This window comes from Rana temporaria, chromosome 2, assembly GCF_905171775.1.
Source record: "Rana temporaria chromosome 2, aRanTem1.1, whole genome shotgun sequence".
Classification (NCBI taxonomy): domain Eukaryota; kingdom Metazoa; phylum Chordata; class Amphibia; order Anura; family Ranidae; genus Rana; species Rana temporaria.
The window spans coordinates 365,481,395-365,496,058 of NC_053490.1; the positions used below are offsets into that span (position 1 = coordinate 365,481,395).

Here is a 14,664-nt window from a genome sequence, read left to right on the forward strand (position 1 = left end):
TTCCCTTCTTAACCTCTTCTTCCCTTACCTCCCCTATTACCTTTCTGTAACCTTTATGAAGCTCTGAGATATATCTCTTGCAGTTTTGGTAATTATCAGGCCATTACATCTTGTTCATTCAGTTGCAGGCCCTGCTTGGGTCACTATGGCCTACGTGGCCTGACAACCCCCGGTTTTCTTAATTTATTTTCTATTGAACGTAGTTGCATTCTTATGCTACACTTCATCTGTACATGTTGGAGGCTTTCCCTGCTCCCTCTTTCTGAGACATTCATGTTTTTGTCGGTAGTCATTTAATTTGCAGATTGTCATTTCTTGAGTGCTCATTGTTGCTGTGCAGATGTACACATTTATTGCTACTGATTGTGCATGTCTGTCTACTCATGTGACCTTGTTATGCACTACTCTTGCACATGATTGCAAAATGCAACTTCTTGTTAAATTAAGGAACATAAAAAAAGGATGGGGTAAACTCCCACATTTCTACCTACCAATGAGGCAGATAGACAACCCATATGTCCCCCTGCCTACGCTCCATCTTAGACATTGGGGATGCTGAAAAACTGTGTGGTTATCAGCATGGGGCACCAGTATTTTGGGAAGGACACCTGTACAAGCCAGTGGAAGAAACCACAACATGCTGCGCACAAGCAAGTATTCCACACACCCAGTAGTGAGGAATATTTGAAGCAGCCGGGAAGCATAAAATTGACCCTGTACTGTGAGGGTCACATTAACCACTTGCCGACCGCCCGCCGTTGATCGACAGCCGCAGAATGGAATACCTGTGCAAATTGCCGTAGCTGTACGGCAGACGATTAAAGGAGTATAGGGGGCATGCCCACTGCATTTCATAGGAGTCAATGTGCATGGCTCGTGGCCGCGATAAAAATAAAAACCGCAGAGGTGATCAAATACCACCAAATGAAAGCTCTGTAATGGGAAAAAAAGGACATCAATTTTGTTTGGGTACAATGACGCACGACCGCGCAAGTCAGTTAAAGTGGCGCAGCGCCGTATAGCAAAAAATGGCCTGGTCAGGAAGTAGGTAAATCCTTCCAGGGCTGAAGTGGTTAACCACTTCCATACCAGTCACTTACGCACCTTCCTGCCCAAGCCAATTTTCAGCTTTCAGCACTGTCGCACTTTGAATGGCAATTGTGCGGTCATGCTACACTGTACCCAAACAAAATTGGCGTCCTTTTTTCCCCACAAATAGAGCTTTCTTTTGGTGGTATTTGATCACCTCTGCGATTTTTTTTTTTGCGCAACAACTAAAAAAAGACTGAAAATTTTGAAAAAACATTTCGTTTTAATTTTTTTCTGTAAATTTTTTTGTAAATACGTTTTTCTCTTTCAATTACGGGCACTGATATGGTGGCACTAATGTGCACCGATGAGATGGCACTGATGGAAATCGATGAGGTAGTACTGACGGGCACAGATGAGGTGGCACTGATTGGCGGCGCTGGTATGCGGCACTGATGGGCACACATAGGCGGCACTGATGGGCACACATAGGCGGCACTGATGGGCACACATAGGCGGCACTGATGGGCACTCATGGGCGGCACAGATGGGCACTCATGGGCGGCACTGATGGATACTTATGGGTGGCACAGATGGGCACTGATAGGTGGGCACTGGGCATGGATAAGCACTGTGGGGTGGCACTGATGGACACTGGGGTGGCACTGATGGGCACTGTGGGGCAGCACTGATTTATCCAGGTTGCCAGTCAGTGCCCATTTGTGGGCACTGATTGGCATTTTTTTTTTCCAGGCTTTTTTTTTTTGCCCACCCTGGTGGTTCAGGGTGGGCTTCCCTGGTGGTCCAGTGTGGCGATCCGAGGGGGGGCTGCACTGATAAACAATCAGAACGAACCCCCCCTGTCAGGAGAGCCGCCGATCGGCTCTCCTTTACTCGCGTCTGTCAGACGCGAGTGAGGAAAAGCCGATCAACGGCTCTTCCTGTTTACATCGTGATCAGCCGTGGTTGGACGCGGCTGATCACGTGGTAAAGAGTCTCTGCCGGAGGCTCTTTACCGAGATCGGAGATGCAGGGTGTCAGATTGACACCCCGCATCACCAATCGCCGCGCTGCGCGCACGGCATGAATTCCTGCAGGACGTCCATGGACGTCCTGTCAGGATTTCACAACCACTTCCCGGACGTAAATCGGCTATAGGCCGGGCGGGAAGTGGTTAAAGAAGTTGCTTGGCTGAAAGCTTTGTAAATGTTTTATTTACAAGTAAATACGATTGCCTCTTGGGGGATTAGAAAATAATTTCTCCCCCCCTACTGGAGCAAATTAGACCATGCTCTATAGGTTTTTGTTTGTCCTTACATTCTACACAGTTGATCCAGAGGAAGGAAAAAAAAATACGAAAACGCACAAATCGAAAACGTCCATATACACAATCTTATTGATTGTAACTAAGTAACTAAGTTCTGTAAAAACTTGTCAAACACATTGCTTTTTTTATATAAGCTGAAACTTTTATGTACAACTAAGCTACACTACCTCACCCCCTATAAAAAGGCTTAGAGAAAAGTTTATTATACATTATATATACACTGTATATTACTATATTGTTTTTATTTTTTTTTAAAACAAAGATTTGTTTTTGAAACTCACAGGTCATTTGTTTTTGGAATTAAATGGCCCAGCTCCTTTATGCGATCATTGATGTTGAATCTTCTCCTTCGTTCAACTGTAAGGCACATAAAACCAACAAAACTTGAAAGAGATCATGACACAGTATGCCACATAACATAATAAAACTTTAGAAATATCTGTCTTGACTGTGACATGGAAATCATCTAAAATTATTAGACCCCTTTCACACTGAAGCATTTTAACAGCGTTTTAGCGTTAAAAATAGCGCTCTCAATGCATCTCAATGGACCCTTTCACACTGAGTCCTGCAAGCAGCACCTTTGGAGCAGCTTTTGGGTGCTGAAAAAAACACTCCAAAAACGCCCCTCTCCATTGAAATGAATTGAAAGCACTGTAAAAACACCTTACGCTTTCACACTGAGGCGTTGCACTGGCGGGGTGTTGAGAAAAGTCCTGCAAGCAGCATCTTTGGAGCAGCTTTTGGGCGCTGAAAAAAACTCTCCAAAAACGCCCCTCTCCATTGAAATGAATTGAAAGCGCTGTAAAAATGCCTTACCCTTTCACACTGAAGCACTGCAAAAACGCCCTAAAACGTTAGGGTCTTAGCGGTGCTTTACCAACACATTGGGATTGCAGATGAGGTTTCGCTCGAATAACCCTCGTATAACGCTCAAAAAACACTTGAATAACGCTCAAATAACACCCCAGTGTGAAAGGGGCCTTAGAATGTCATAGGAGCTATGTTATATGAGATGTTCAGGACTTACTCATGTTATGTGTATCCTTTTTCTGACGTTCACGAACAAGAGCACGATTTTCTGCATCTGTGGGATAAACATAGCAAATTAAAAGTGGCAAATTAGTACAAACTTTCTGTATAGGCCATTGCTGATGTATACGTGCAAATAAACTGTCCAGTTTTAGGCTAAAGAAAAAATAATAACTGAACTGTGTATGGTCAACTTTAGACTAGCAGACACTGCAGGCAGACATGATGTCAGTGATGGGCCCTGACAACAGCATATTGCACATATAGTTTACATACTACCTTTAAAAAATGTAACTTTGGCACTTTAGGAATTTTGGCTTACTGCTCCATTATAGGCACAGCAACAGCACACTGTATGTGCACATAATATACACAATTATAACTCTATGGCAAGGCATTGCATGCCATGGCAGTACTTTCAGCTATTCTCTGGTGTATAATAATGAAGTGTTTTGCTTACCCCTATTCACTTTTCTGTTTGCATAACTAAAGGGGAGGTTGTATTAAACAGAAATTAGGCCAAAAATTGGCAATGCATGTTACATACTTACATAGTTAGTCAGGTTGAAAAAAGACACAAGTCCATCCAGTCCAACCACAAAAAAAAATAAAAAAAAAATAAACAAACAAAATAAAAAACACAGTACAATACCATACACCCAACTCCATACCCACAGTTGATCCAGAGGAAGGCAAAAAACCTCAGAAAAGCATGATCCAATTTGCTACAGCAGGGGAAAAAATTCCTTCCTGATCCCCCGAGAGGCAATCGGATTTACCCTGGATCAACTTTACCTACAAATCTTAGTACTCAGTTATATTCTGTACATTTAGGAAAGTATCCAGACTTTTCTTAAAGCAATCTACTGAGCTGGCCAGAACCACCTCTGGAGGGAGTCTGTTCCACATTTTCACAGCTCTTACTATGAAGAAACCTTTCGTATTTGGAGATGAAATCTCTTTTCCCCTAGACGTAAAGAGTGCCCCCTTGTCCTCAGTGTTGAGCGTAAAGTGAATAACTCAACACCAAGTTCACTATATGGACCCATTATATATTTGTACATGTGGATCATATCCCCCCTTATTCTCCTCTTCTCAAGAGTGAATACATTTAGTTCTTCTAATCTTTCCTCATAGCCGAGCTCCTCCATGCCTCTTATCAGTTTGGTTGCCCTTCTCTACACTTTCTCCAGTTCTCCGATATCCTTTTTGAAAATTGGACTGCATATTCCAGATGAGGTCTTACTAATGATTTGTACAGGGGCAAAATGATATCTCTCTCTCTGGAGTCCATACCTCTCTTAACCACTTAAGGACCCCTTCACGCCGATATACATTGGCAGAATGGCATGGCTGGGCACATCCACGTACCTGTACATGGCCCTTTAAGCCCAGACGTGGGGTCGCGCGCGCCACCGGCGCGTGCACGCGACCCGGTCCGAAGCTCCATGACCGCGGGACCCGATCGCCGCAGGAGTCCCGCGATCTGTCCCCGGAGATGAAGAACGGGGAGAGCTGTGTGTACAGCTTCCCCGTTCTTCACAGTGGCAGCTTCATTGATCGTGTGTTCCCTAATATAGGGAAACACGATCAATGATGTCACACATCCAGCCCCGCCCCCCTACAGTTAGAAAAACATATGAGGTCATACAGAACCCCTACAGCGCCCCCTAGTGGTTAACTCCTAATCTGCCATTGTCATTTGCACAGTAAACAATGGCCCGGATTCACATACAGTGGTGCATATTTATGCCGCCGTAGCATATCTCCTTTACGCTACGCCGACGCAGCGCAGAGAGGCAAGCACTGGATTCACAAAGCCAGTGCTGCCAAATCTGCGCTGGGTTTCCTAGGCGTAAGCCGGCGTATGTAGAAGTGGGCGTGAGGCATGCAAATGAGGCGTGACCCCATGCAAACGATGGGCCGAGCGCCAGACAGATACGTATAATGAACGGCGCATGCGCCGTCCCATGGACGCATCCCAGTGCGCATGCTCACAAACACGTCGGAACTACTCCCTTAGATACGCCGGATCACTGCCTACGGCGTGAACGTAACTTACGCCTAGTCATATTCACGTCCTACGTAAACTACGTAAAATACGTCGGCTTGTGTTCCCTTTGCATGGATGCTGCCGAGTTACACCTCCTTTATGGGACATAACTTTGCGCCGGACATATGACTTTACGCGCACTGCGTCGGACGGACGTACGTTCGTGAATCGGTGTATCTCCCTCATTTACATATGTGAATAGAAAATCAATGGGAGCCCCAAATACGTCCAGCGTAAATATGCGCCCACTCTACGCCGGCGTAGGCAAGTTGCGTCGGTCGGATGAAGCCTATTTTCAGGCGTATCTTAGTTTCTAAATCAGGCGCACAGATACGACGGCGCATATTTGCACTTACGCGGCGTATCTCGAGATATGTCGGCGCAAGTGCTTTGTGAATCCGGGCCAATGCATTTTTATAGCATTTTTTGCTGTGAAAATGACAATAGTCCCAAAAATGTGTCAAAATTGTCCGGTGTCCGCCATAAAGTCACAGTCACGAAAAAAAATTGCTGATCGCCGCCATTAGTAGTATAAAATTTATTTTTTATAAAAATGCAATAAAACTATCTCCTATTTTGTAAACGCTATAAATTTGGCGCAAACCAATCGATAAACGCTTATTGCGTAGAAGAATACGGCCTAAACTGAGGAAAAAAAACTTTTTTTTTATCTTTTTGGGGGATATTTATTATAGCAAAAAGTAAAAAATATTGTTTTTTTTTCAAAATTGACTCTATTTTTGTTTATAGCGCAAAAAATAAAAACCGCAGAGGTGATCAAATACCACCAAAAGAAAGCTCTATTTGTGGGGGAAAAAAGGAAACCGATTTTGTTTGGGAGCCACATCGCACGACCGCGCAATTGTCAGTTAAAGCAACGCAATGCCGAATCGCAAAAACTGGCCAGGTCCTTTACCTGCATAAAGGTCCGGGTCTTAAGTGGTTAATGCAAGAAAGGACTTTGCTCGCTTTGGAAACCGCAGCTTGGCATTGCATGCCATTATTGAGCTTATGATCAACTAGAACCCCCAGATCCTTCTCCACTACCCAGTTGTACTCCCCCTAGTATGTATGATGCATGCTTATTCTTAGCCCCCAAGTGCATAACTTTACATTTATCAACATTAAACCTCATCTGCCACTTAGTTGCCCAATTAGACAGAGCATTGAGGTCGGCTGTGAATAACAAAGGAGCCATCGTTGATGCATTTGGGACCTACAATGGATTCTTAGTAATTGCCAACATGACATGCAAAAATAGGATTTTTTCGTCATACTTACCTGTAAAATCCTTTTCTTGGAGTACATCACAGGACACAGATAAACCATAATAATGACTATAAGGGTTATATGCCACCTACTGGTGAATGGACACTGGCAAATCGTCAAACAGGAAGTCCTCCCCCTATATAACCCCTCCTACACAGGAAGGACCTCAGTTTTGTAGCAGAGCAAGGAATATTCAAAAAAGATGGGAGGGAGCTAAGTATGTCTAAGTATGATGAAAAAATCCTATTTTCTTTATCTTGAGAAACAGAGCAACCATAATAATGACTATGTGGATGTCCTAAAATAATGCACTTGAGGGGAGGGAGACACAATCACAGAAACCGCCACCTGAAAAGGACTTCTGCCTCCCAAAACATACTGTGGCCAAAGCAGTATCCTCCGTGGCTTTGATATCCATGTGGTAAAATTCTGTGAATGTATGAACAAAAGAACATGTAATGGCCTTAAAATCCTGAACCAGTGACACCTGATAGCGGATGGCCCAAGATGCCCCCACACATCTGGGAACCTTGCGCCCTTTCAAGCCATAGGCTTGAATAAATAACTGATGAATCCAATGAAAATAGTTAACTTAGATGACTCCTGCATATCCTGGGCCCTAACGGCAGCACAAGCCAGGATTTCTGATCTACGCTGACAATTCAAGTAATTCTGACTGCCTAAAATACCTCCAGAGTATGCAGTGATCTTACACCTGCCAACTGAGAATCAGAAAAGAAGGTAAGACATTGGGGGTTATTTACTAAAGGTAACTCCACTTTGCACTACAAGTGCAAATTATTGTTCTACCATCATTTAAATCTAAACTTTGAGCTTTATCATTCCACTACAATACATAAATATCACACTTATGGAATATCCTTTTAGTCAGAAGAATTTTTTAATTGTATTTTTGGATAAATATCTGGGGGTTGCACAAATTATCCAAAACTTATGTTAGGGGAAAAAAAAATTACAGAAAAGTTTTTTTTTTTTGCAAAATGTTCTCCGTTTCTTCTTATGCCGCGTACACACAATCGTTTTTCGGCTTGTAAAAAACGTTTTTTAAAAATGTAATTCAAAACTATCGTGTGTGGGCTTTAGAGCATTTTTCGGGTTCTGAAAAACGAAATTTTTTTTTTTCGAACATGCTCTATTTTTTTTAGGATGTTTTAAACTATGTCGTTTTTCGGGTTGTAAAAAATGATCGTGTGTGTGGGCTTTAACGACGTGAAAAACCCGCGCATGCTCAGAAGCAAGTTATGAGACGGGAGCGCTCGTTCTGGTAAAACTACCGTTCGTAATGGAGTAAGCACATTCATCACGCTGTAACAGATAGAAAAGCGCGAATCGTCTTTTACTAACACGAAATCAGCAAAAGCAGCCCCAAGGGTTGCGTCATCCGCATGGAACTTCCACTTTATAGTGCCGTCGTACGTGTTGTACGTCACCGCGGTTTGCTAGAGCATTTTTTTTAACGATCGTGTGTGGGCAACGTCGTTTTAATGATGAAGTTGGAAAAAAAAAAGTTTTTTCTAGAGGCTGAAAAACTTCGTTTTTTTACAAGCTGAAAAATGATTGTGTGTACGCGGCATTAGACTAATGAAATAAGACTACATGTTTCCACATCAAAAAGCACATTACATCTCTCTGTGTCCCAGAAAAACCCAGTATATAGTACATTGGAACAGTATCCTTAAAAACATATGTAAAATGCAGGGCAAATTAGTAATATAAATATTGTCAAGTTAACTGATGGATACTGACACTGCTAAAATGAGTCTGGACGTTAGAGATAGGTTCGGGCGTGTTCCAAATCCCACGTGCCCGATCACACAAGAAAGCCAACACTGTACACGGCTAATCACAGGTAGCGAGACATTTCCTGGTTCGCAGCTGCACAGATTGGGAAATGTCTTACTGCCTGTGATTAGCCGTGTGCAATGTCAGCTTCCAGGTGAGATCGAGCACATAGGATTTTGAATACGCCTGAGCCCTTCTCTACTGGGCATCTAAACAGCAATGACTACTGGTCATTAAAGGTTAAAGAAAGTAAAGCAGGGGGCACATGCGCGGACAGCTCCAAAATGGCCACTTAAGCCAGGAGCTTTGCGTTGCTTCAGCCGTCTGGCGCACAGAGCGGGGGAATCGGGACACCGTGGGCCACCACAGCTACCCCACCGAGCAGCGGAAAGTCCGGGGCACTCGTCCATGTCGGCAGGACCGACGAGGAGGGATTTAGGACCACAGTTCAGAGCTGTGAGTAATACGGACGTTTTCAAGATGGCAGGCGTCACTCAGGTACACGCTCCAGGCACAGAGGACTCCCCTGGCGCCAGGCCATCCTATGCTTCTGTGGCCCGTACTCACTCTCCTGGGACCCCTGTATGTTCCCTATTGAGCATGGCTCACTCCCCAGCCTCCACTGAGTCCCTTATAGAACAGTCCATGAAGGATATTCTGAGCTCACCCCTGGGGCCTACCTCACCACAGGCAGCAGACAGGTCTGTCATGGCGGACGCTCCCTCACACTCACTGCCACCAGCCCCAGACCTCTTTTCTCAGATGTCAATGCTACTAGACAGAGAGTTAGCGCAGACTGCAGCCAAAATTACAGGAGAATTAAGGGGAGACTTTCAGATGCTAGGCTCCAGGATGGAGGCCATAGAGAGCAAGCTTGATCAGATGATCTCCACGACCAGACAAAACTCTAATCACATACAGGTCTTGCAGGACCAATTGCATACAGCATTATCTCGGATCAACTATCTTGAGAATAGGTCCAGGAGGGAGAACTTCAGGATCAGGGGGCTCCCAGAATCGATCACTGATACTTTATCTGTAGTAAAAGGTTTCCTCAGGCAGCTCATCCCTAACATTTCTCAACACAAGCTGGAGATCGATCGTGCCCACAGAACCCTGGGGCCCCAAGGAGAGACGGCACCCCCAGGGACATAGTGGTCAAACCACACTACTTCTCGGTGAAGGAAGAGGTGATGAAGCTGTGCAGACACCAAAACCCTCTTACTTGCCGGGGTCATGCCTTTCAAGTGTTTGCGGATCTCTCACGACAACTATTCAAAAAAGGAGAGCCCTGAAGCCCCTTCTTTCAGTTCTATCACAACGTGACATTAAATATAAGTGGGCCTTCCCCTTTGCTCTAAAGTTTGAATATAAGGGCAGGGCGCACTCATTCCACAACTTCCAAGATGGAGAACGTCTACTCCTGGACCTTCGCCTCATCTCCCACAAAACTGCTATGGACCTCTCCAACTTCGGTACAGGATCCACTAAATGCCCATCTCCTGCGAGCCCTCTGACTAGCACTTGTAAAAAAACTAAATTCAAGAAGACCAAGGACACCAGACCACCATGACACCCTGAGACAAGCTTCCTGGCAACAGATTGCAAGGACTTTCTTTTTGGACTCCCCGAGCTCCAGTTTTTTTTTGGGGGGGGGGGTTAACCCCCGTCTTTTTCCCTTTTTAGGTTTTGTTCCATTTGCAGTTCCGGATGTACTTTGAGCTTCGGATTGGGACTTTCATTACGCTATAATATGAATATTTGGTCATTACTGTTCTTGACACACCGTCTAATCCACGATGCTTGTTCGCTCGGCACGTGGATGTTGTTCTGCCTGCGGGTGGTGCGTTTCCGGGGGGGCCGGGCCCTCCAGGGACGGGCTTCCGGGGTCCCCTAGTTCCCCAATTTTTGAAGATGCTTTATGTTATGCATATGTTTACTTGGAGCGGTGGGGCTAGAGCGGTGTTGCTGCGCCTCCTCCTACCCCACGGATTTGGCAATGCCTTCTCCCTGGGTTAGGTGTCCACCCTGCCTGCGGGGCGTGGACATTCTGAACAGGTTACTGGGTGGCGGGTATCCACATACTTGCCACTCACCTGGGCTCCTAGCGGGCTTGGGATTCCCCACATTTCCCCCTCCTTTTATGTTAACTATTTTCTCTCTTGCAGACAGTTGCCGATCAGTTGGCAAGTATCCTCACCTAGGAAGGCCTCTGCTCCCTTTCTGGACAGGTTCCCAAGACTGACACGGATTCTCTATTCAGGTAAGTGGCAATGTTTTGGTTGTCTCCCTGACCCTCCTGCTCCATGGCTAGTTCTAAACCTTTGGCTACTCCGATAAGGGTAGCTACCCACAATACGCAGGGTTAAAACTCCCCCTCTAAATGGAGGAAGGTTCTAGACTTTATGAAATCCCACAAATTAGATGTCCTCTTTCTGCAAGAAACCCACTTCTCGATCCAATACAAACCAAAATTCCTACACGCTAAGTTTCCCCAATTTTTTTGGGCCAGTGCGGAAGATAAAACTAGGGGGGTGGCGATTCTTATTTCCAAAAACTGCAGATTTTCTCTGAAATCAGAGCATAGGGACCCCGAAGGGAGATTTGTTCTTGTCAAGGGCACGATAGATGGTCATCTATACTCTTTGGTGTCTTATTACGCCCCCAACGTAGGTCAACTGAAATGTTTCGATAACCTTTTCAAAACCTTGGACCCTCTACTGGAGGGTTTGGTTATTGTAGGCAGAGATTCAAACGTAGCCTTTGACCAGGGCCTAGATAAGTCCAAACCACCAGTGGCACAGAATATACGCCCCACCAGACTCAGTTCAAAAATTGCCAAACTGGTATTTTGGCAGGGCCTCACGGACATTTGGAGGGAGATGAACCCAACCCAAAAGGATTACACACACTTCTCTCACGCTCACCAGACCTATGCCAGAATTGACCATCTTCTGGTTTCTCACGCCCTGATTCCCTCAGTCAGTAAAGCCCAAATCACGGATACGGTCTGGTTAGATCACTCCCTCGTGAGTATGGCGATATATACCCACACTCTGCCCTCTAAATCCCCTCACTGGCGACTTAACGAAACGATTTTATCGGATCCCGTTAACAAAAAAGAGGTCGAAATGGCTATCTCTGAATATTTTTCACTGAACAGCTCTCCCGACATCTCGGCAGAGACACTGTGGGCACCGCACAAAGCCACGATTAGAGGCAAATTAATCCAAATTAAAGCAAGAATTAATAAGGCAAAGAGAGTTGACATTGAGAACCTGGAAAATAAATTCCAAGCGCTTTGTGTGGAGCACAGTGTGGGGCGCTGTCCCATGTCCTGTCTTGACTCAGCTCGTCTAGAACTAAACTTAGCGCTGACTGCCAATTAGGGATGAGCTTCGTGTTCGAGTCGAACTCATGTCAAATTACGAACGTTATGGGCCGTTCGCGGCAAATTCGAGTGGCGTGTCATGGCCCATAATTCACTGCGGCATCGCAGTGCATTGCTGGCTGATGATTGGCCAAACATGCACTATGACCCACATGCTTGGCCAATCACAGCTTGCAAAAAACGGAGAGCCATAATTGGTCAAAGCCAGGGCTTTGGCTAATTATGGCTCAGGGGGTTTAGTACACGCAGGTCGGCCTTGTGTAGTGTGTTGCGGCGGTGGTTAAAGATAGAGACAGAGAGAGAGTGTCATTTTTTGTAGGTAGATAGAGCAGGCAGGCTAGTCAGTTAAAGTTACAGAGTGTAGAGGATATATATGCATCCCAGGTGTTGTATATATATTTATACACTGTATAGTTTAGCTAGATTCACTCTTCCTAATTTACTGACAGGCAGGCAGGTGATCTTGCTAGCTGCAGTATTCTCACGTGGTGTACTGCCTGTGTCCTCTGCAGTGTGCACCGAAAGCTATGTGGTGTGTACTGCCTGTGTCTTCTGCTACTACTACTACTGGTTGTGACACACCTCTCTCCTCCACCCCCTCCTCCTCTTCTTCCTCTGTGGCCTCTTCCTGTACTGATGTGTCCTCGGAAACAACAGTGCTCCGTAGGCATGCAAGGGGCTACGCAGGTACGCAGGCAAAGAGATGCCATGTGGTGCTTGAGCTGGTTTGCTTGGGGGACAGGAGCCACACCAGGCCAGAGGTTCTGTCAGCTCTGCAGGGGTAGGCTCAGAGGTGGTTGACGCCATGCCTGTTTAAGCCAGGAATGGTGGTTTGCGACAATGGCACCAACCTCCTCTCTGCCCTGCGACAGGGACAACTGACCCATGTGCCCTGTTTTGCTCATGTCCTTAACTTGGTGGTGCAGCAGTTCTTGGGCAGGTACCCCGGCTTACAGGATGTTCTGAAGCAGGCCAGGAAAGTCTGTGTGCATTTGCGACGGTCATATAATGCCAGTGCTCGGCTGGCAGACATCCAAAAGGAATACGACCTGCCCAAGAACCGCCTAATTGGTGACATGCCCACCAGGTGGAACTCTACGTTGGCCATGCTGCAGCGTCTGTACACGCAGCAGAGGGCCATCAATGAGTATCTGTGCCAATATGGCAGCAGGACAGGGTCAGGGGAGCTTGTTTTTTTTCCCCACGCCAGTGGGCCATGATCAGGGATGCATGCACTGTCTTTTCACCATTTGAGGGGGCCACGAGGATGGTGAGCAGTGACAGCACATGCATCAGTGAGACCGTCCCTCTTATTCACCTGTTGGAGCACACGCTGCGTGGAATAATGGACAGGGCCCTTGAGGCAGAAGAGGGAGGAAGAGGAGGACTTCCTTACCTCTCAAGGCCCCCTTTATCCAGACAGTGTTCTGCTTGCCCACCTATTACACAGGAAGAAGACTAGGAGGAGGAGGATTGTGTCAGCATGGAGATGGAGCCTAGCACTCAGCATCAGCAGCAGTCTTCAAGGGATCAATTACAGTCCCAAGGAACCCATGGACTTGTACGTGGCTGGGACGCGGTGGCTGCGGATCATGTCGCCCTCAGTGACCCAGAGGACTCCACACCGAATGCCTCAGCAAACCTATGTTGTATGGCCTCCCTGATCCTGCAAAGCCTGCGGAAGGATCCTCGTATTCGTGCTATCAAGGAGAGGGATCATTACTGGCTGGCAACCCTCCTTGATCCACGTTACAAGAGTAAGGTTGCGGACCTTATCTTGCCAGCAAAGAGGGAGCAGAAAATAAAAACATCTTCGAGAGGCCTTGCAGAAAGGTCTGTGAAATGCGTTCCCAGATACTGGGAGGTTACAAAATCCTGGTCCTGGACAACGTGTTGCTGAGGCTTCGGTCAGTCACAGAAGGAGCGGTGGAGAAGGTGGCCGTCTGACCGATGCGTTCAGACAATTTTTTAGTCCACAGCCCTAAGGTATGACCGGTTCCAGCAACCATCGCCAGCGTCTGTTTTACATGGTGTGGAAATACCTAGGGGCAAGATCAGACTTGGACACCTTTCCCACCGAAAATCCTCTGGCTTACTGGATCTTGAGGATGGATCACTGGCCAGAGCTTGCACAGTACGCAATTGAGCTACTGGCTTGTCCTGCATCCAGCGTTCTTTCAGAACGCACATTCAGTGCTGCTGGAGGCTTTGTAACCGATCACAAGGTGCGCCTCTCCGCCGACTCGGTCGACCGACTGACCTTCATAAAAATTATTCAGGCTTGGATCACCACCAGCTACCAAGCACCTGATGCTGATGTAACGGAATTTTTTTTTTTTTTCAAATGTCAGATCCTTTCAAGACTGCCTATGCTGATGCTGAGTGACTATCCTGTTATGCTGACCTACAGTCCCTGTCTTGTTTGCACCGCCTGTATACTGCTGTTCAAAGTATATAGGGCCAAAGGGGATTGTAATGACCTGGGGGGAGGGGGGGAAACCCATGCTATTTTTCTCAATGATTTTCATCCATATTGCAGGGACCAGACATTACATTAAAGCCGCAAGCAGTTTTAAATTACTTTTTTCTTATAGTAATCTCATTTTGTGCAGGGACAGTTCTAAACACGTCCCACTTCACAGGCATACTATAGACACCCAGCAGGTACGATATTTAACCACTTAAGGACCGGACCAATATGCTGCTAAATGACCCAAGGGGTTTTTACAATTCAGCACTGCGTCGCTTTAATAGACAATT

At 46.1% G+C, this 14,664-nt stretch overlaps 1 protein-coding gene across 5 annotated transcripts in view; it reads right to left on the minus strand.

The window, feature by feature from the left end:
• TFEB (transcription factor EB) overlaps window positions 1-14,664 on the minus strand; it is a 111,519-nt gene that overhangs the window by 4,257 nt on the left and 92,598 nt on the right. For 4 of the 5 annotated variants that reach the window (XM_040337669.1, XM_040337671.1, XM_040337670.1 and 1 more), the window contains 2 exons: window positions 3,387-3,443; window positions 2,638-2,713 (listed from right to left, as the gene is read on the minus strand). In XM_040337669.1, coding sequence (XP_040193603.1) covers window positions 2,638-2,713; window positions 3,387-3,443 — 133 coding nt within the window. The remainder of the gene's footprint in view (window positions 1-2,637; window positions 2,714-3,386; window positions 3,444-14,664) is intronic. The other variant, XM_040337674.1, reaches the window with a different exon arrangement.